The 21,691-nt window shown below is 39.4% G+C and overlaps 2 protein-coding genes across 3 annotated transcripts; one reads left to right on the forward strand and one right to left on the reverse strand.

Moving 5' to 3' along the window:
• Positions 1-2,910: 2,910 nt before the first annotated feature.
• LOC109980662 (uncharacterized) lies at positions 2,911-6,591 on the reverse strand. Its single transcript, XM_020629123.3, has 3 exons — positions 6,546-6,591; positions 5,781-5,930; positions 2,911-4,745 (listed from the first exon to the last, which is right to left on the reverse strand). The coding sequence occupies exons 2-3, from the start codon at positions 5,926-5,928 to the stop codon at positions 3,691-3,693; spliced, it is 1,203 nt and encodes a 400-aa protein (XP_020484779.3). The 5' UTR covers positions 5,929-5,930; positions 6,546-6,591; the 3' UTR covers positions 2,911-3,690.
• Positions 6,592-8,965: 2,374 nt separating this feature from the next.
• Positions 8,966-21,465, forward strand: znf362a (zinc finger protein 362a). 2 transcript variants are annotated; one of them, XM_020629091.3, is made up of 9 exons: positions 8,966-9,146; positions 12,594-12,657; positions 13,623-13,854; positions 15,987-16,112; positions 17,370-17,697; positions 18,787-19,011; positions 19,585-19,663; positions 19,765-19,923; positions 20,039-21,465. In XM_020629091.3, the coding sequence occupies exons 2-9, from the start codon at positions 12,595-12,597 to the stop codon at positions 20,156-20,158; spliced, it is 1,332 nt and encodes a 443-aa protein (XP_020484747.1). In that variant the 5' UTR covers positions 8,966-9,146; position 12,594; the 3' UTR covers positions 20,159-21,465. The 2 variants fall into 2 exon arrangements, with proteins under 2 accessions (XP_020484747.1, XP_065810798.1); XM_065954726.1 differs by lacking the exon at positions 8,966-9,146 and adding an exon at positions 9,222-9,415.
• The last annotated feature ends 226 nt before the right edge of the window (positions 21,466-21,691 follow it).

Below are 21,691 nucleotides of genomic sequence, written 5' to 3' on the forward strand. Positions count from 1 at the left end.
TATTGAGTCCTGTTGCATCATGATTTCAGCTGTTTCACAACACAAAGTATGCGGTTTGAAGCTGAGCGGTGCCTGTTCACAGGAGACCCTCAGGACAAGTGGCTTCATATCCTTGGCTTTCATTCTTTAATCTCACTGCGGTGATAGATAAATTTTTATCTGAGAAGAAGGTGTCCGTCCTGTAATAGATGTGTTTTACTCGAGGGGAAAGTGTCCATTAAGAAGTCACTGAGCTCTCCTTTGAGATGCGTGTATCTGATTCCAGTCTGATATGGCTGTCCTGAGGCAGCCACATGTGAGGTTTTTAATCTCATAAGTCCGCAAAGCAAAAAAGGCAGGCTGACTTTTGTCATCAAATAGAGTTAAGAACATGCTCTGTAGCCAGTGGCATGAATTGTCTCTAATACTAAAAATGGTAAGGATGCTGCAGTAGGTTAAACTTTGTTAGGAATGTTACAGGTTTTTAAGTCTTTTTAGTACTAAAGTAATTACTAGGTTTATTGACGTTTCATAAGTTGATTTAGAAATCAATAATCATCGATTGTTTCGGTAATTATAACTTGATCAAGCAGCAATGAAAAACAGTTTCTGGTTCAAGTTTGTTTTTTTCATTATTGGGGGAAAAAAATATTTTAGTTTGGGACTGTTTGTTGAACAAAACGAGTAGCTTCGAGATATTGGGCTCAGGTAACCTGTTTAAGTGAAATTTTATAAGAATGATTAGTATTCTGATAGCCGCAAAATTATACATTTTGATTAAATATATTTTTAAATGCCGCCCTACACTCTTTGGAGTCCTCGGTACTGTGCAGGGCAAATTTTAGCAACAACGGAAATGCAAGACAGCAAGCATCACAACAAAGGGAAAAATAAACATGAAGAAGGCATTTAAAGCTATTGTAACAAATTATGAAACATCTGTACTGTTCAGCGGTAGAGTAATCACATTCATGTTGGTTTCTTCATTCTACTGCCTACATTTTGAAATTATTGCAAAAATACTTATGTAACTTATTGGCTTTTATAGTTTGAGAACCAGAGATCTTCTTACATGGATAGTACATCCCAAAATCACTTCTGGGCAATTTTGAATCTCCAAAATGTTTATCGTGGGGACTCATCCGGCCTCAGAGGGCTGAAGAGAAAGCAGTCACATGGAGGAGAAGATTGCTCTTACTGACATTATGAGAAAACCTCTTCTCTTACTCATCAGGTTGGGAGCAGTTAAATCACATGTGGGTGTTCTGTTAAAGCAATAAAATGAAACTCCTGATTAGGATAGAAATAGTTTCCGCTCTTGTTCTTCCTATAGTGTCTTGATGTTTCCCACAGTGCATCATTATTGCAGTGAATTAAAAAAAAAAACTTGATGACTGAGGAAACCTACAGCAACTAAAATATTGCCTCTTAATGTCATCATGCACTAAAAAAATCTACTGCGCCCATTAACCTTTTGTCTGTTCACAGTACTTTTTAGTCTGACTTGTAGTCTTACAGTTATGAAGCAATGATTTGCCTTTACATAGGCTACATCAGGACATTAACAGAGTCTCCATATGTCGTGAAATAGCATCATCATGCACCCACAGGAGCATGGCCCTGTGGTTTAACCACAATGTGCACTGCGGTTTGAGTAGACTACTCTACTTGCACAGGTAAGCCTCACTTTGAGAAGATGTGTGTGCAGGCCGCTCTCTTTGGCCCTTGGCGTCATCAAAGGTAAGAAAACCTATAAATGGCTTCTAATGTTTCCTTAATCCTATCCCTCTCCTGTTTCTTTCTCAAAGTCACCTATCCCACATATCAGCAGCTTTAAGCTCTTACCGGGGTGTCGGGTGTTCTAGCTCTGAGTTGTTGTACCAGAGTGCCCTCTGGTGTTGACATCTGTGTCGGTCTCTGCTCACCTGTGGATCAAATAGGCTACTGCACTGAAGTTGCCAGTTCAGGGGAGACGACGGCATATAGCCCAGTGTCATTTTATTTTCTGTACAGCGCCAGATCACAACAGAAGTCATAAGGATACCTTTCTTATAGAACAGGTCTATTACCTCCTCCTTTTATTAAACAAACTAAATAGCCTCATGTTATTTATCTTATTTACATGACGGCATGTCATTTCTGTCTCTGCATGGTGGCGCGTTTACAATTCTCCTCTGCTCTCTGTGTCGTGCACACACACACACACACACACACACACACACACACACACACACACTAAAAAATAAAGTAGTCTGCTTACTTGACTTCAGACCTTTCTGGGCATGTCTCTCTCTCTGCTGTTACTCAGGGGATGCGCTGTTAGCGTGCTGCATTCAGGGGTGCTCAGACAATGAGAGATGCATTCAGGTACGCTCAGAAACGGGAGCTGCAGGAACAACAAGGTTTTACCTTGTTTGCGGTTTTTATGCTATACTAAGACAAGTTTCTGGCTGTAACTTTCTATATTAGCTAGGTCAATGACACTGTGATATTAATCTAAGCCTACTCTTAAAAAAGCTAATCTGTAGTTCAAGAATTTCAGAAATTTGCTAGGAATTAAATTATCAACACAAGAATACAAATAGGCTACATGCTAATAAAGACAGACCAGCACTGAAAAATCCAGCTACTTATAAAAAAGTAATTACTTGTAATTAAGATCAGTGCATCATTGGGTAAGTAGCATTTGACTGTTGTGTCTGGTCAGGTCAGCGCTGTTGTAGGCCTAACTGTTATTAATACATTCAGGTAGATTTGGTTAAAGATACATTTCCATCGCTTCTTTCTTAAGTATTGGATGTTTTGCCTTTCTTTTTCTTTGCTTTCTTTTTGCCTTAAACATGTATCTGAACTTTTCTATGGTGAACTGTTACCAATTTGCCTCTTCATCAGGACCGAACTTGTTACTAGCCAAAAACAATTTATAACTTTAAATAAGTAATGAATCATGTTTAATTGCATCATTTGTTTTTTTTTTATTTTAAATCTTACACTTAAAAGTAACTACAACACACTGCAGCAAGCACAAAATATACTCATAAGAAATGTAGTGCAGCAGGAGGATAGGATAGGGTAACAGAAAACTCTCAAGTATTGTACAAGTACCTCAAATTCACTCCACAATAGGCCTACTCGAATAAATTTAGCCTAATTGTTGTAAAAGTTTAATCTCACAAGAAAAGTACAGTCCTTTGAGGCCAAGAACAGGGCCAAAACTAGAAAGAAGGAAAACAAAACCGTGGCACACCCTCAAGTCAAAGGCACAGTATTTATTTGTGCATTGCTCTATGCAGGGTTTATGTGATGCAGCAGTACCGCACTTCATATGCCTTCTTTCAAAAGACTATTTGCCCCCTGGATTAGTCTTATTTAAACTATAGAGGCTTGTTTTGTAACCCATTGTGTATTGACAAATCAGTGCGGATCTTAAGGCTCTGTGCAATAAAAAGCAGGCCTTCCAGCTGTCTTTTTCAGCCTGGTTTAGTGTCTTTCTAACAAGCACGCCTCAACCTGCCTCTTCAGCAGATTTCAGCACTTTGCACATATTATTCAACACATGTGAATAGCGGCTCAGAAATGCTTATTTACAATCTATTCAGACCAAGTCTGACAGGTAGACCTGCCGTCTGCACACATGCAATATTAATCTAGTGATCCTGTTGCAAACAGCGCCCAATCAGTTTCAGATTTCTGCTTCCCACCCATCTTCTTTTATATAAGTGTTTCATTGTGCAAGATGGATGTGCTGTTTTTGTTTTCTGCAGATGAAACTAAAGATTTGATAGATAGCTCCAGCAGAGTCTCAATAGTTCTGACCAGAAGAATGTTCACGCTGAGTATTAGAGGAAGTACACAGATGGAAAGCACACACACAAACCCTATAATTACATTTACCCCCAGGCAGGGAAAACCCCATTGTCCCCTCCAAAACTGGCTCCCGTATTCCCAGTTCACGTGGTCTTTTGCTATAAATGTCAGAAGTATACCTCTCTTTGTCCTTCCAGGCTCCCGCCCTCCCTTCCCTGCAGATATAAAATCAGGTGGGATGAGGACAAAGTCTCTATGGGGACTCATTGACATCTGCACACTATTCCACGAATACGCTCTGTGACTAATGCAGCTGCTCTCTGTTTTCTCTGGGTCAACACACTGTGCTGACTTCCCAGGGTTCACACACTCAGAGGGAACTAGAACGAGGTCTTGTGAGCAACTGTCACTGATATTTCTAACGCAAATGTTTCCTCTGCGTTTTTCGTTTTCCGTCCATGCAGGAGCTTGGTGTCCACCGTACAAGCTCATGCTGGTGGCGATGACGAGCATAAGAAAGCAGAGGAAGGCCATGCTCCAGCAGGGATTCACAGAGCTGGGCATGGGGCTGAAAAGGTTGGGCAAACACCTGATGAGAGAGTTGGTTGTGTGCAAACATACATCAGTCCACACTTCCTCTAGCTTCCATCTCCAGCTGACGTTGAGGGCTACAACGACCCACACTGAAAGGCAGCAGAGGTAGCTGACAACATGAGAAAACCTCTTTCGTTTGCCTGTGTCCTCCTTCACAGTTTCTTCCCCGACATCGCAACGTTCTCTATCTGAGCTAGGCCAAAGCAGTCTGTTCAGGGTCTCCACAGCGATCAAGGGTGCTGTCAGGAGCAGCACCACACCGTATGTGTGGCTGAGAAAGAGCAGGAAGCGCAGGGCAATGACATCACCCAGTGTGGTCTGATCAGTCAGCCAGGACTTAAAGATGCAAAGGAAACTCAGAAAAGCTGTGGAAGAAAACAGTAGATTAGAGAAGTGACTTCCAACCAGAGTTATGTGGAAATATTTACTGTTGTTCATTTAACTTGAAAAATAAATAAATTAAAAAGATCGCCTTTAAACATGTTATAAGATATAAAAATGCTTTTTTTTTTAATTGTGCTGTACATTAGTTTTCTGCAAAAAAACATATATTACTTAGTTTTAAACTGACGTTGTTCCCCAAGGTTAAGAATCTAGATCCCATGAATATGCATATTCTGCCTCCCACTTCACTGTAAAGTGTTTTGAGTCTCTATACTGAATGTGTTCTGGAGGTTTAAAGTTCCACATGGCACTTGCACAAGTTTGTTTTAGAAAAAAGAAATCAAGATTAGCCACTAAAACAGTTAAGATATCATAATATCCTGCTCACTTGTGAAACTGAGATTTAAGGTGAGCAAGAAGAAAATGTCTTTCTCAAGTGAATGGGTATTAAAAAAAAAAGCAGATTTCGAGAGGAGGAATATAGCTAATTAAATGAGTGCTGCTTCAATCCTGTGTCTTTCAAGCCTGCTTTGACTGATAATTTCCATTTAATATAATAATCAGTTTGTGTCCATATTCAGAAAGGAACACCCACATGGTTTCCTTTGATCAAAACTGAAACTTTGCACATCCGGAGAGCAACATGTCCATCAAAAAAACGTTTGCCTGTTGATGGTCTAGTTCCCAGACGTTGCAATTAAATGTTTGTTTGCAAGTTAGACAGTGAGCGTCTTGATCAAAACTGTCACACTAAAACTTCTTGTTTGGTCCGACCAACATTTTAAGACAAAATCTACTTCAATGTTTTCACTGTGATATACTTAATATTGTTAAGATACCAAACAAATTCATATTAATTCAAACAAACAAATTTGTTACATTACGTAATGTTGGATGTTAATAATGCTCATTATTTTATCTTATAGGGCTTATGGGGAACATAGCCACAAAAAAAAGAAAGCGTTTGAAACCACTGGATCAGACTGTGCACACCAGGGTCATGTCCTGAAACTCACCTGTGACCAGGAAGTCCGTGAAGATGAGGAGGCAGCAGCAGCAGAAGCTGAGAGGACTGTGGGAAGTAGCCAGTGAGGGCAAGGAGAGCAGACTGCAGACCAGTTTGCATGCACACAACACCGCTGCTCCTTCCAACACCCCATCCATGGCTACAACAACAACAACACACAGGCACACGTTGGTTAAGGTATGAACAAACTGGTTTTCTTTTTGGCCTCGGGGTGGAGGAGGATCAGGAATGCCCGGCACTCTGCATCGAGTTAAGCCCAGAAAGATGTGTTGAATTTTATCTGTATAGTTTATGTGGAGTTTTATAAACTTTCATTGATGTTGACAAATTCTCTGTGTGAATGCTTCAGCATTGGGGTATTTTAGATCAATATTTTCGTTGTTTACATTAGTAGTGAACCTTAGACTAGACTGCTGCTTACACTGCCTCAAAAGCAAGGGAACTTAGCAGCAAGTTTAGCTGTTTTCTGCTGTCAACATGCAGGATGTTTAAAATGTTTTCAACAACACCAGTGGATTGAAACACTCCATTTAACTCCTCATTAAAGTTAGCAAATTAACATTACATTTTGGTACTGTGGGCTGATTGTATGAACATGATACTGTACAATCAGACTGGTTCGACCTGTTGCAATGTCCCATTATTCTATTGATTAATACATTATTAAATTCAAACAATAAGCAACAGTAAGGATTTCTAGTTCTAGATCTAGATCTAGTTTTTTTTAAATGATGGTAAGTTGTTTAGCTCTTACCTGGACTCACAGGAGCCTCAGAGCAGCATGTTAATATGAGCTTCAAACATTTCATCTGTTTCTCTTCAACTCCACCCCCCCCCTCCCCATTTGCTCCACCCTCATGGAGATAATAACCCTCCCTCCCCCCTCCTCCTGTACTCCCTGCACCTGGCCTGGCCTGTGAGAGAACATGTGCGTCTCGGAGGGTGTGGCACTATTTGTGCAGAGAGGAAAACCTGTCTAACTAGCTGACTAGCAGTGAGGGATGCAAGGTGCATGTCCGTGTCGGCGCGTGTGTGTGTGTGTGTGTTTGTGCTTGTGTTGATATGACTCAATTTTGATTTTTTTGTTCATTTCACTGACAGTGTACAAACATCCCACCCATCTCCTTCAAACTACGCTGTGTTTTTTTCGGAGGGTACAGCAAACACACACATGCAGGATGTTGATCATGAAGCGAGGAAGATGATGCCATATCATTGTTACACTATTTTATAAGATATAATCCTCAGAGGAAAAGGGTAGAGAAATGTGATTTATCTATCCATTTCCTAGCTTCTTTTTAAACCTCAGACCCTTTTTAAATATAGTTTATGAATGATACATGACATTTTTATAATGTCTGTAGGTGCTAGGTCATAGTCACTGTACATTATTTAGACAGGTGTGATCTTTCTGGGATAAACAGACTGTAGTATTGTTATTATTTAAGTTGTACCTAGTGTTCACACACACATACGTAGATGACGGGAATGTGATGTGACCAATGTTTTAGTCGAAGCTTCAACCTTCCATTTGAAAACTTCCAAACATTTATGCTAATTTAAGTTAATATAAAAGTAAAAAACATCATCGAACTATTACACAGATGATTAAGGTGAGATCTACCAAAAATTATGAATGATAAAAGTCAACTTCTAAGGTGCCGGAAACTTACTATTAAAAAGAAAAATACTGCGACAGCGTTGCAGACATCATTCGGTGAGGAGTACACTGTAATACAAATTTTATTAAAACTATATTTTTCTAAATATGTACTCGTGATGTGCAGCTGTCTCTTCTTGATAATCAATTTTAATCAAATGAGATTATGTAACAAAATGAAGTATGAATTATTCCATTATTTGACTTACTGTGCTACAAGTTTCAAACAGTGAGGAATCATTTGAGAGCAGTGATAAGAAGCTTTATTAAACAGGATGCTGAACTGGTTCAAAAGGAGAGATTTGTCTGGTTTTATACCATTTCCCCTGAGAGTCATGTGAAACAGGGAGCAGAAAGTTGTGCAAAGCATCTTTAAATTAAGCTCACAGAAAGTAATGGTTTGTCACCGTCTGTGTTTACAACACAGAAAATAAACAACAAAGAATTGTTTAGGATTTCAAATACATTTTGGTTTCGTTTTATCATGTTTTCTGTTCGTTTTTTTGTTAAGAAAAAGATAAGATATTGTGGGGATTTGCATGAGCTGTTGGGGAAGTAGGCATTCATTTGAATGTGTGCTTGTGGGTGTGTGTGCTACTTTGTGTCCCAGGATTTCGGTATGAAAGCCACCATGCGTGCAGGTTAAACAGTGATGAAACATGGCCTCTCCAGACATGAACAGTGCTGAGGGACAGCTTTTTTTTCTGATGATCATGATGGATAAAAGAACAGTTTCTGTTTACACCCACAGTTAAAACCTGCCTATATATTGGTTATAGAATTTCCTTCAGGGATTAATAAAGTATTTCAGATATATTTCTGTTTTAGAGGGGCATTAATTCAACTTGATCATGACTTGAGAGGCTATTTTTTGTGTGCTGTTAAACTTGATAGTTTTCAATAAACATTGGCAGAACCTAGTATAATAATAACTGTAAAAGATTGAGGGAGCTCCCTGTAGGTCTGAGCATTCTCCATTGGTGTCAATGCCGTTGACAAAATGATAATACACTTCCACAGCACCACACTCTGTATGCTACGGTAGAAATAACACCTCTCTAAAACTGGTAATTGATTTTGTAATCTAATTATAATGAATGCAATAGATTTGTGTTAACAGTGCAACATCTTAACATTGCTGCTCACCTCTACCTGAGCCTGTGTACTGTATGTGTGGCAGCAGTGCCACCTTCTGCTGAGCTCAGCATAGAGCACATTAGCAATCTGTCATGCTGCTGCTGAGAGGATTACACTTTATATTTATTGTAGGCTACATGACAGGGCTGACCCGGAGAGGCTTGAGTGTGGTGACACGACCTGCATGCAAATTATTCCCACTTAATAATTAAGAAATGCTCAATTAACAGATGATTTTGATGTTACACGTTAAGAGGAAAAAGTCAGTCTTACATGGGTATTAGTTTAATATTACTGGTGAGCAGGAACACTGTGTGAAACATGAACTTTACACGTGCACTGAAGCCACTGTTGCGCACACAACCGCAACATCTGCAGGAAAACAGCCAGCCATTTAATGTGAAACCAGAAAATGGGTTAAAAAAATCCGTTTTTGTCCCTCGCCTGCAGCACCCAGAAGTGAACAGCAGGCGACCCGGAAGGTTTGAAGTCCGACTGAGAGCGAGCAGAAAGAAGAGTCCAATCCTGTATAAAATATTTCTTCTCTCGCTGCTTCAGGTATGTTGGCCGCCCGATGCATAACCACTGCCTCCTTTTACTCTTTTTCTGTAACATGCACATTTCCTGTGTCGCTTCGTCAACGTTTTCCATTTCAAGTCTGGCAAAAGTTGCGCTATAAAAAGACTATTTGCTGCGCAGAGGTGTTTAATGATTTCGTTTCTTCTCTCGTGCAAACATGAGCTCTCATTACGCGCCAGTATTCACGTCGTCATTTGGATTCAAGACTCAGCGGCTGCAGAGCTTTTAGCTTCAGCATCATGATTGTGGTAGGAAGTGTCAGGCTTTTTTTTTTTCTTCTAACGCCGGGCTATTCAAACCTGCAAATCAAAGTAAACAATCGTTCGTACGCCTTATGCAAATAAGCCACATCCCTACGCATCGCCGAAGCGGGTTTTTTTTTTTTTTTTATAGCATCTGAAGAATCAGCTCCTTATAATATTCGGATCTGCAAAATATGGCGTCCACTGCTTATAAAAATAAGACAGGGCTGCCATTTTTGTTTTCCTTTTGTCTGACATTTTTTAATAAACTGTCTGAGAATGTGGGAGAGGCGGCGGACAGAGCGAGGCGCTGCGGAGGACAAGATGATGCTCTCATTTCACAGCGAGTTTAAAGACCCGCTTCTCTTTCTTCTTTTGGTTTTCTTGTGGAGTTATAATTCTGCATCGCAGGAGCAGAAAGGGGGGAAAGTTAACCCTAACTTTTGTCTCAGACCTGGACTAGCATTTCTTTCTGCTGGTGATCCAACAGTAATGATCCGTTTTCTGCTTTGTTACAGTAAAGCTAGAGTCTGCAGAAGGCGTGCTTCCTGCACATAACTGTGCAACTCTTGACCCTGAATGCTGACCATCAGTGTGATAACTGTACACATGATTATAGCGATCCTACTAGTATTCAGGAACGGAAGCATCGTCTGTCCTCTCCTCTACCTTACAGGAATGATAAAGGTTCTTACAGAATTCAAACTATGCAGCCAAAGTTGCTCTTACAGACTAATGCTACACTGCCACTTTCTAATATCATATATGATGAGGCTTCAGTGGTGGTTCTAGACCCCAGGTTAAAAATAGACAAAGATGATCGCTTTAATATATATATATATATATATTTTATGCCAAATAATAGCGCACAACATTAAATACCACAACCTAAAATACCATGATTTATATTTGTTTCAGTAACAGTATTTAATACTAGATTGTGAGTCCGGTTGTTGAGTTAAATACATGTGTTATTAGGGGGGCTCTTCCTTTTGGAGGGGTGACCACAGTTTACAGCGGCACTGGCCGCTGTTGGCCCCTGCCTAAAACCGCCCTTGCCTGGCTTTTTGGTTAAATGATAATTGAATGTTTTATGGATCAGCTATGGGTGATAGAAGTTGGCTTATTGAAAAAAGTAATTATTACCAAAGGATATTTTAGCCATCAACTTTGTTATACATTTATAAGTGAACAGTTTCTGTTCCAAGTAAACGGGCAAACAAGTATTTAGAGATTTTTTTCACGATCCAGCTGACCAAAAGTTGTTCTTGTGGGATTAAGTGAGCCACAAGAATCAGTGAGTGATTTTCAATAGAGCTACTAGGTTCACTTGTGAAAGGGCTCAAGACTAAACTCAACATAACATCACAGGAAAATGAGATGCTTTTAGACTGCTTGTCAGACAAAACAATACATTGAAATATCACACCTTGTGCACTGGGATGGTTTAAATGTCAAAATATATTTAATAAATCGTAATAGATTATTCAGCTGTCCATTTACAGCCCCCAGAGGAGTGGGTAGAACTCATTAGCATCAGAAATGCATGTTTTTTCATCCTTAATCTGCAACATTTAAATCTTTAGAATTCATTGAAACCCAGCTACCTAAGTGTCCACAGCGAAACAAAACAATTCTGGTCAAATGAGCACACATAGTTTTAAAATAAGTCCAATTGCTGCAGATCTAGACCCTACAGGTTTTGAGAAAATAGGACTCATATTTACAAATGCATAGTAAGACCATAAGGTACTGCACAGGAACTGTATGTAGGCTAATATAGAGTACCTCTCTGCCATTAATCATTTTCTGTGAACAATGTCAGATCCCAAACTGACACTAAGATGTCTAGCAGCAGGGAAACTTCTGATCCTGCTCCCTGGAGGCAGAGAGAGCCTCCAGGAAGTGAAACTGATCTCTACTGGCTGCATTGGAGAAATATTCTGTGGGGTTTACTGTACGCCTGCACCCCTGAACGTATCAACTTTGTTTCTCTTGGCTCACAGGCGTGGACTGTGTTATGCTTCTGCTAAGCCAAACAGACTTAGGAATGGTGAAGTGTGCCAAAGCATGCAAAGTAAAATGTTTTATAAAAAGAAATTCAGAGAAGAGAAGGAAAGAACGGCCTTTAAGCTCATAAATTCATGAAATAGCAACTCTCTGTTGTAAACATGACATTTCTATCCCATACAGCCTATATGCCACCCTTGTATTTTTTTTGTCACAGATGTACTATACAATATAACTTTAAAAATCCAGTGGGCATCATCCTGTTTTCAGATAATCTTTGCTTATTATATTTATCTGGATTACTGACCTTGCTACGTCATTCAGGTCCTGCTTTGCTCCAACGCCTCCCCTGTTTCCCATCAGACTCTCTACCAACCGGGGCCCCATATATGCCGAGCAGGAGACAGATTAGCATCTGAGCCACATCACTTGTAACATTTCTGTTTTCTCAGATAATAACGGTTAAGTAGAGTTCCCTAACTAGCTGTCTTAATCACGTGAGGGCTTATCTCTCAGGCAACATGCCCATCACAAAGCCCTGTGGTTGGAAATCCAGAGAAAAAGCTGCAAGACTTCTGTGACACTTAACAAACTTCATCCTCTGTGAAGTGCGTGGTATATAGCGCAGGTTTGGAGAAAGTGTCAAAACACTAAAGGTCTCCTCTCGTCTCTGAGAATACTTAATCACAAGACCTCGGACAAGTTGAACAGGCCAACAGTCAGCTGCTGTTCGATTGGATTGCTACGGACATCATTTTTTAACCACTATTTAGGTCAGTAGATCTCCACATCATTTTACTGGAGGCAGCTTTTGGGAACATGTTTAAACCGCGGTTCTCAAACTAATTAAAACAACCCAAAAGATTCCAAGATAATGAAAGAAGAGGGGAAGTACAACTACAATACCTCCTCCCCCCCCCTCCTATTGTGTTTTTTAAATTATAACTTCCAATGTTGAAGATTAAAGCAAGAAAAAATAATTGACTTACCTATCCAACAAATAAAAGTTCTCACGTCAGAAGTAAAGAAATAAATAATAAATATTCTTAAGGGAACCTCTACGTTCAAAGTCTGACCAGCATGTACTCGATACACACTCTGACCATGTCTGTGATAGATGGTTAGATGAAGAAGCAGCTCTTACCTGATTTATGACCCTATTGATTTATTTCAGGATGGCTGAACCTCGCTTTAACAATCCCTATTTCTGGCCTCCGCCTCCTGCCATGCCCAGCCAGGTAAGTGACTCTGGTATTCTCTTGTATTTTACACACACATTCACTTCAGGTAGGTGAGGTTAAAGTGATTTTATAAGGAAAGTTTTTTTTTTGGTGTTTCCTTTAGATTATTTTTGAATGCTGTTGAGTTTAAAGGACTAATTGGAATTTTTTGGAGCTTTATTTACCAGCTAAGAGTTGGCTGAGAAGATTAATACCACTTCTTTCTGTCTTTTTTTTAAAAATATGAAGCTACACACATAATCAAAATATAACAAAATAGATAACACAACTATTTATTGTCACTAATGTTTAAAAAAATACTTCTGTTTTGGTTTAACAAAAAATGTGTTGTGTAGTTTTGAAGGTTCAGACATGATTCTTGGCAGATCTTTTTTTTAGCACTTTACCCCTGATTCCGGTCTTTGTGCTAAGCTAGGCTAACTGACATTAAGGACCTGAGGGGGGTCACAAAAGTATTTAATGGGTACAATGTAATAATGAATCAGAAAATATAGTTCATTAGCACACATGTCCTAAAGACTGGCCAATAATAGGGGGTGACGACCACAACTACATCAGCAACGCACATTTATCCAACATGTTAAGTAAACAGGCTCAAGTTCACTTTCTTTGTCACTGATTTACACAAAAGAATGTATAAAATATCAATCAACATATATCACTCCTCTGAAAGTTGTCTGCATTCCCCCCCTTATTTACTGTTTTACAAATTTGATTAATACATATATATTTTATTTCTGCTAGAGGCTAAACTCATAACTTGTGATTAGGGGTTTAAAATAAGACATTATGTTGTTTTAAAGGGTAAAACAGGTTGAGAATCACTGGTTTAATTCAGCCATTATAGATGTATTACATTCCCAGTGATTGTTTTGGCTACAATGTCACATATCAGCCACTAGAGGGCACCATCACCTCATAAAATGACACTGACTAAACTGATGTCGTTTCCCGCCTATCAGCTGGATAACCTAGTCTTGATCAATAAAATCAAGGAGCAGCTGATGGCAGAGAAGATCAGAGGGCCACATCTGCCTTCTGCCTCAGCCCCCTCCTCCCAGCAGCCCTTACTACACAGCCAGGTGGAGAGCGGCCAGCACGGGATGTCCAAAGCTCAGCAGATGCCTGTTCTCCATAGCCCATCTCAGCCTGACATCGCCCTGCACGCACGCCCTGCCTCCAGCTCCGTCACAGGTAAGGTTGACTCCTCAGCGACCTCCACTGACTTCACTTCATACTTATCCTGCCAAAGCGTTAAGAATCAGCATTTCTCATGTTACCAAGTTTGGTTCTTTTTGCTTATGCACTGACCTTAATGTTATGTTTGGGGCTTCTTTATCAGATCTAAAAAACATAATTCAGTCGTTAACATTCATGGTACAGTATGATCAGCAATGCAGAAGCTCTGTTTCTCATGCTCCAAATGGGCTTTGGTGGCCTCTGAGGCCTAATGGCATCCTTATTTCTTGTCCTCTTTTTTCTAGAGCCTTTCTAATGCAGGTACCAATTACTTTAAACACTTCAAAATAGACATTTGTAGTTGAATCTTCTCTATATCTGTTACATTTTTAGCACAGACCTGCCCCACAAAAAGTACGATAGACAAACACAAATGAGTTGGTTAATTATTTACCATGAAAAAATATTTTGTCACGTACATCAAATGTGCAAGCTCATTTTAACAAACAACAAGAAGGATCAATAGATCAAAGGTGAACAGGAAATTGGTGGCATAGGTGGTGGTGGGAACACACAGGGTGCGTTCGAATTGTCATTTTTGCTTAGGAAGGTTCCTAACTGAGTGAAATGACCTGGAAGCATTTAAATGGCGGCCATGATAAGAGCCGTTCAAATTCTCTAAAAGTTAAGGAAAGGTGGGTCAATGCTTCCTTTATGATGACCGTAAAGTGACACAGATCAAGGGATAAAAAGATAAGAGACATTTTTATCCAGATGATGTTTTATTCAACATATTTCATTCACTTAAGAATGTTTTGTGCAGTTGTACATTTGTATGCTTAAAACATGTGTAGGCTATATCGTACATAAATGTAACAATTAATTTCATACAATCATACTTATGTTGATGTTGATTTCTGAGTGGACAGGAAGGTGATGGTTTCACTTTTGTTACTCGTAGCCTGGTAGTCTATATTGCTTTTATTTCAATCCCAACCTTGTAGTGATTAGGATTATTTCACAGGTAAGAAGGCACAGGGGAAAGTTTTTTAGATGCGCTTTTAGTAGTCCATTTTCGGAACATTGTAGTTTCAACACGGCAGACCCACGTCATTAACCTCCGCCGGCCCGTCGCATTTAATTACGTCGCCTAGTGGAAATGTGGTCGGATTGTCAGAGCAACAAGATCGCCTTTCCCTAAGTCCTTTATGAATTCTCTTCACATCTTTCCTTAACCTCATGACGTTAAGGTAAAGTGGATATTTCTGTTTTCTCAGATAATAACGGTTAAGTAGAGTTCCCTAACTAGCTGTCTTAATCACGTGAGGGCTTATCTCTCAGGCAACATGCCCATCACAAAGCCCTGTGGTTGGAAATCCAGAGAAAAAGCTGCAAGACTTCTGTGACACTTAACAAACTTCATCCTCTGTGAAGTGCGTGGTATATAGCACAGGTTTGGAGAAAGTGTCAAAACACTAAAGGTCTCCTCTCGTCTCTGAGAATACTTAATCACAAGACCTCGGACAAGTTGAACAGGCCAACAGTCAGCTGCTGTTCGATTGGATTGCTACTGACATCATTTTTTAACCACTATTTAGGTCAGTAGATCTCCACATCATTTTACTGGAGGCAGCTTTTGGGAACATGTTTAAACCGCGGTTCTCAAACTAATTAAAACAACCCGAAAGATTCCAAGATAATAATAGAAGAGGGGAAGTACAACTGTAGTATCTCCTCCCCCCCTCTTATTGTGTTGTTGAAGATTAAAGCAAGAAAGATAGGAGATAGGAGGGACAATTCGAACGCACCCACAGTTCTTAACGTTCACTAACGTACACAAACAATTATGATCTCTGCAACAATCATTCCTCCTATCATACCATCATCACAGTTTGTCTGCTTCATCTTTTACAAGTAACCAGAACTTCCCCCAAAGTAGTTACATTTTGGACATTTGTTTATTTTTTAGAACATTGGGACATTACATAGTCACTACAAAGACTATATGATGAACTTACTGAATATGTATTTCATCCAGAGTCTTTACACCAACTATATACTGTATGTCAAAAATAAAGACATTGTTGATCAGGATAATTAAACTTTTTTTTTTTCTTTATCTAAATTTCTTGTTTATTTTTTTTTAGGTCGTATTCTGGGGGATGTCAATTTGAATCTAGATGATAAGGCAGCTATCAAAGCCAGAGGATTATGGGAAGACTGGCATCTGCGTCAACTGATCGACCATCCCGCCAGGACGAACCATGTCTCAGGTAACACGCAGAGCACAGAGCTGTCAGTGTGGGCGAGCTCCCTGTTTTTACAGAAACAAAGAAGAGAGGAGACTTTGTGTGCACCATGTGGGACTCCTTCATGCTAGCTCATTCATTTACACCGTTCCTTTAAAAAAAAATCATGCTGTAATATTTTCAACTTAAACACAGTTTCAAATGTTTGCTGAACTCTGCGGTTACACAAGGTTAGTCACAAGGAATTGTTGATGTTATCGTACTGGTGATGTTTGAAGATCAGTCAGGTACATCCAAGCAGGTCACAGATTTAAAACTTAAACAACCGGATATTTGTGTATCATCAGATTTTTGGGGATTTTGAAAAAGTACCACTAATCTGTCAGTTGGTTGAATTGATTTAAACTTAAGAATCAGACACAAATGTCTTTTCTGTTTTTAACTGCTTTCAATGTGCTATACAGATAAAGACATACCAGAAAAGCTTAGGTCAACAACTTAACGTAGAGAGACAGGTCTTTTTAATAAAAATATGCCAAATAAAAAAATCGTAAAAACAAATGCTGTATGCATATAATTCAAGAGTACAAAGGACGAACAACATAAATCAAATGATTTCTTTATTCATCCATCCTTCCATTATCTTAGCATATCTGAGGTTGGGTCGCAGTGTCAGCAGGCTTACTAAGTCGCCCCAGACGTCCCTCTCCCCAGCAATGTTTTCTAGCTCCTCCTGGGGGATCCTGAGGTGTCTGCAGGCCATAAGGGATATATAATCCCTCGAGTGAGCTCTGGGTCTACCACAGGGTCTGCTTCTGGTTGGACATGACCTCCGTAGAGAGGGCGACCAGGAGGCATCCTAGTCAGAGGTCAAACTACCTCAACTGGCTCTTTTCAATAAACTCTCTCCAAATTTCCAAGCTCCTGTTTGTAAGGCTGAGCCCAGCCACCCTTCAGAGGAATCTAATTTAAGCCGTTTGTATCTGCGATCTCATTCTTTTGGTCACTTCCCAAAGCCCATGACCTCAGGTGAGGGTTCGAATGTAGATTGACTGGTAAATCGAAAGGTGAATGCGGCTCAGCTCCCTCTTCGATCAGGCACAATGCCAGAGTTATGCTGACACACTGCAGACACACTGCCCAAATCTGTCTGCCAATCTCACAATCGATATTACCCTAACTCATGAACTGTCTGAGACAGTGCCTTTATGTTAATGTCAATTTTGAACCTTACAATTGTATTGTTTCCACAAATCTTTGTCTTCACTTTTTACCTGCTAGGTGTGGCGCTGGCATCCAGAACAGGCAACCTCAACACCTCAGAGATCATCACCCCTACCACCCCCACCTCAAGCAGCCACAGTCGGCTGGGCGGAGCCCCCACACCTCACCTCATCTCAGGGTTAGCCTGCAGCCACGGGATGGAGCCTGGAAAAAACAACGGAGGCCTGGTGGGACTCCTCGGCCCTCCTCCAAAGGAGGAACGAGGGAGAAAGAAGATTAAAGCAGAGAACGGGTCTTCACTGTTGGTGGTGCCCTACCCGATACTAGCCTCAGGCCACGACCAGTCCTGTGTCTCCATCACCACCAAAGAAGGGAAAACCTACAGGTTTGGAAACACACGTCTATAATTGTGGCTGCTCTCTATCCTAAAACACAATGGAACTTTATTATATATTACCAAAGTAAAAAAGTAAAGTGCTTCTGACTCATGGCACACAATAGTTTACAATTTCTTGAGTTCTCCTAAAAAAGCAGGAAGAATCGATTAAACTATTCAACATTTATACATTGTAGTTATTTTATACAATCTTCTTTATTTCGTCTGTCTATTTCAGTTTCTGGAAAGCAGGAGTACAGCTGTTGCCTTTAAAATATATATTTTTTAAAGATTTGTATTGAATTCATTTCTGGTTTTATAATACTAATGGTTAAATGCTGGTGTCCTGTGAATTCCTTGTAGTGTTATATCCCCTGGAAAATGACTATGTGTCTCTAGTGGGTCTGTCAGAGAGATTTTTAGTGTCTATGAACTTATTGTTTCAGGTTTTTAGGCTCCAACTTCACTCTTTTTGCTCGCTATCCATGTGGTTGTCTTTGGTTGCAATAAATAGAAAAATCAAAACCCAGAGTACTCTTCGTGCTTGCCAAAAGCGAACAGAAACAGTTAATGACTAACTGCAGAGTGAGGCTTTAGCAGCTACAGAGGAACCAAATACTTCCCCCAGAAACCAGCAAAGACAGAACTAACAGATAGCAAATATTGGACTTACATTAACCAACTGGAGAACAACACAACTTCAGATTCATTGATTCAATGGCGTCTCCAACCTGCAAGTTGACCATCAAAGGCCAATTTAACTTCATGCTCAGTTCTGTAATGGTGATGTTATTTTATCTGCCTTTACTGTGCGAACATTTTTAATTGTATTTTTGAGCTATTTCACATTGATATGCTACATTGATACGCTACATTCTTGATATGTTGAAAGCAAAGTGCTTAAAGAGGAAATCTAGAGTTTCAGTCAGTCAGCACTAAAAGTTGTTAAAAGCAGGGCCTCTCTTAGGCTTGCTCAACTATGCAGCTGCGAGAAAAAATATGCAATTCAGCCGAAAGAAGCATAAGGAAATCAAATGTTTCTTCATCCTCTTGTCTGACTGTGTGTTCTCTTTATATGCGTCTTCCCTCTGCTCTCAGGTGTAAAATGTGTCCGCTGACCTTCTTCTCCAAGTCAGACATGCAGATTCACTCTAAAACCCACACTGAGGCGAAGGCTCACAAGTGTCCTCACTGCACCAAATCCTTCGCTAACGCATCTTACCTGGCCCAGCACCTGCGCATACACCTTGGCCTCAAACCTTACCGCTGCTCGTACTGCGAGAGGTGTTTCCGACAGCTCTCCCATCTGCAGCAGCACACCAGGTCTAATCCCTTCACTCATCACAGCGCTTACATGACATTTCTTATTTGTTCAAACTGTGACAAGCCTTAGATGTAGGACATAGCATTCTTTATAGTCATACCTGAAGCAGCCATTCATATGATTTTGCCATATTCTGTATTTATTTCATTTTTCAAGATGTTCATAATAGACATTTAATTTTTCTAAAACAGTGAAATTCCTCAGTTTCATTTCATATGTTGTCTTTGTGCTATTTCCAAACAATAATTGGGTTCCAATGTTTTGAAAATCATCATTCTGTTTTTATTTTCATTTCACACACCAAACTAACTTTTTTGGAATAGTGTATGTATAAATATCAAATTTGTTAAATGTGATTAATCATAGGCTTTAAAAAAAAAAAAAAAAAAAGTAAAGGCTTCCTGGTAAATCAAGATCTTTTATTGAGCAAGAGAATCATTTTGTCACTTTTTGAGCTCTTTGATAATGTTTTCTGCTTCGGTTACTCTATCAGCTGTAGTTATTTTAAACAATGCTGCTGTCACAGTGCCATTTAAGCCATACAAACAACAGTATTTGTTTTTTTATTTCAGAATCCACACAGGTGAGCGCCCTTATAAATGTGCCCATCCTGGATGTGAAAAAGCTTTTACTCAGTTGTCTAATCTGCAGGTAAACATTTACTCCTTTTCCAACTCAATCCTTCTCTGCTGGGTTAGATTTCTTGACTTAAGTTTTTCTGGGTTTTTTGTCTTTGTGTTCCCTGCTGTAAGTCTCACCAGCGGCAGCACAACAAGGACAAGCCCTTCAAATGTTCCAACTGTTACCGTGCCTACTCAGACTCTGCTTCGCTGCAGATCCACCTGTCTGCACATGCCATCAAAAACGCCAAGGCCTACTGCTGCAGCATGTGCGGTCGGGCATACACCTCAGTGAGTGAGAAATCACAGTCAAGTAAAATATATATATATATATATATATATATTAAAATCTGAGCAAACTGCAGCAGGATGTCTAACTTTTTTGTTGTTGTTTTTTTCTCACCAGGAGACATACCTTATGAAGCACATGTCCAAACACACACTGGTGGAACATGTTGTGTCCCATCACTCCCCTCTGCACAGGACAGAGTCTCCCACCATCCCTATAAGGATCTCTCTCATCTGAGCTCCTCATTTGAAACGATCCCTGTGATATCTGTGCTCCTTCGACGGACTTTGAACCCACAGACATGAACCTTTAAGTGTGCCAGATTGTTCAAGCATCTTGTGAAGAGGTGCTCATGTCATGAGTATTTCCTCTGTTTCTTTCTTGCTGACCAGAAAGTATTACCGGGGACATCCAAAGATGACTTTTCAGCACTTTCAGGCCTGGAAGGAAAGACAGGCCTTAAAATGTCTTTTTCTACGTGATTTCACAGGAAGAAAAAAAAAAAAAAAAAAGTATCGCTCTGGGCAGCTACATGGAAAATCTTTTCAAACTTATTTTGTGTTAAAATGGATTAACTTGTTTTTAATATGTTTTTTTTTTCTTCAGTTAAGTTTTTTCAAAAAAAAAAAAAAAAAAAAAAGCTTCAGAGATGGTCTTCCGTTAGCTGGGCTACCGAGTGAACGTAAAGGTGAATGCTTATATAAAGTTAAGTCATGTAAATCGTGCTACTCTATGTCTGTGTTTGCGATGTTTCACCAGTTATGTGGCTATAATGCACACATAAATAATGAGTCAACATTTTTGTTACTGTCATCCTCACCAAGTTTCCAGCATCCCCCCTGACCTCACAATGAAGATGGATCCACCTATTTTCTTTTACAATATGTTTTGAATTATTCTCAAGTATTCCTCAAAATAAACCCTGACCTATTGATACTGTTATAAAAAGTGTTTTTATAAAAAGAAATCCTCACCGAAAATCTAAATTGAGTGAGATTCTTCTTTCGTGTACTTGAAACAATATGTTTTTGTAATATTCACTTAAAATACCAAAATATAATATGTATTTGCAAATTCTCCAGTGTTCTTTTTTTTTGATTATTCTGAAATAGTTTGTTTTGGTCTCTACTGCACCTGTGCAAATAAATATTCATAAGACTGACATTTAAGAGTCACTGAGCCGCACAAACAGATGTGTTACCTTTCTGGAAATCTTCATGGGTTTTGCTTTTCACCATTAATGTCTTAACTGAACAATCATGCTTCTTTGAATATGTCCATTTTCCTTTTGTTTTCTGAGTGAACACTTTCCATTATATGCATTTAAGCCTTAACTTTGTTCCAACTCTTGGGTCCAGGTTATTTTGTTAGCACTTTTCAGTTGCCCTTGATGTTATTATAGCATGATATATATCCTGTAAATAAACTATGTTAGCTGTTGAACTGTTTTATAATAAATAATTCTATTATTACAAGAAAATTAGAAAAGCTTTGTATGTGTCAAAATTTGCAAAAAAATAATGCCAATAAATACTTGTGAATTACTTGGAGGATTATGATGGAACAAGTCCTCCATATTCAGGTTTTCTTAATGAAATGATTGGCTACAAAACAAGAGATGTGTTTCAAAGCTGCGTGGACATGACTCTTGTTGTTTCACTTGGACATGACGCTTTATTGTGGACAAATGTTACTGAGATGAATGTTTCAGTGATCTGAAGTGAAGATTAATATCATCAGAGCCAGACAAACCGCATTTTAAAAGAGTCA

Source organism: Labrus bergylta, chromosome 5 (assembly GCF_963930695.1).
Source record: "Labrus bergylta chromosome 5, fLabBer1.1, whole genome shotgun sequence".
NCBI classification, from domain to species: domain Eukaryota; kingdom Metazoa; phylum Chordata; class Actinopteri; order Labriformes; family Labridae; genus Labrus; species Labrus bergylta.

Coding starts and splice junctions, on each gene's coding strand:
- LOC109980662 (XM_020629123.3), bottom strand. CDS start 5,928: ATGGATGGGGTGTTGGAAGGAGCAGCGGTGTTGTGTGCATGCAAACTG. Junction 4,746..5,780: donor CACGGACTTCCTGGTCACAG/GTGAGTTTCAGG, acceptor TTTCTTCCACAG/CTTTTCTGAGTTTCCTTTGC.
- znf362a (XM_020629091.3), top strand. CDS start 12,595: ATGGCTGAACCTCGCTTTAACAATCCCTATTTCTGGCCTCCGCCTCCT. Junction 13,855..15,986: donor TGCCTCCAGCTCCGTCACAG/GTAAGGTTGACT, acceptor ATTTTTTTTTAG/GTCGTATTCTGGGGGATGTC. Junction 19,012..19,584: donor CATCTGCAGCAGCACACCAG/GTCTAATCCCTT, acceptor TTTTTATTTCAG/AATCCACACAGGTGAGCGCC.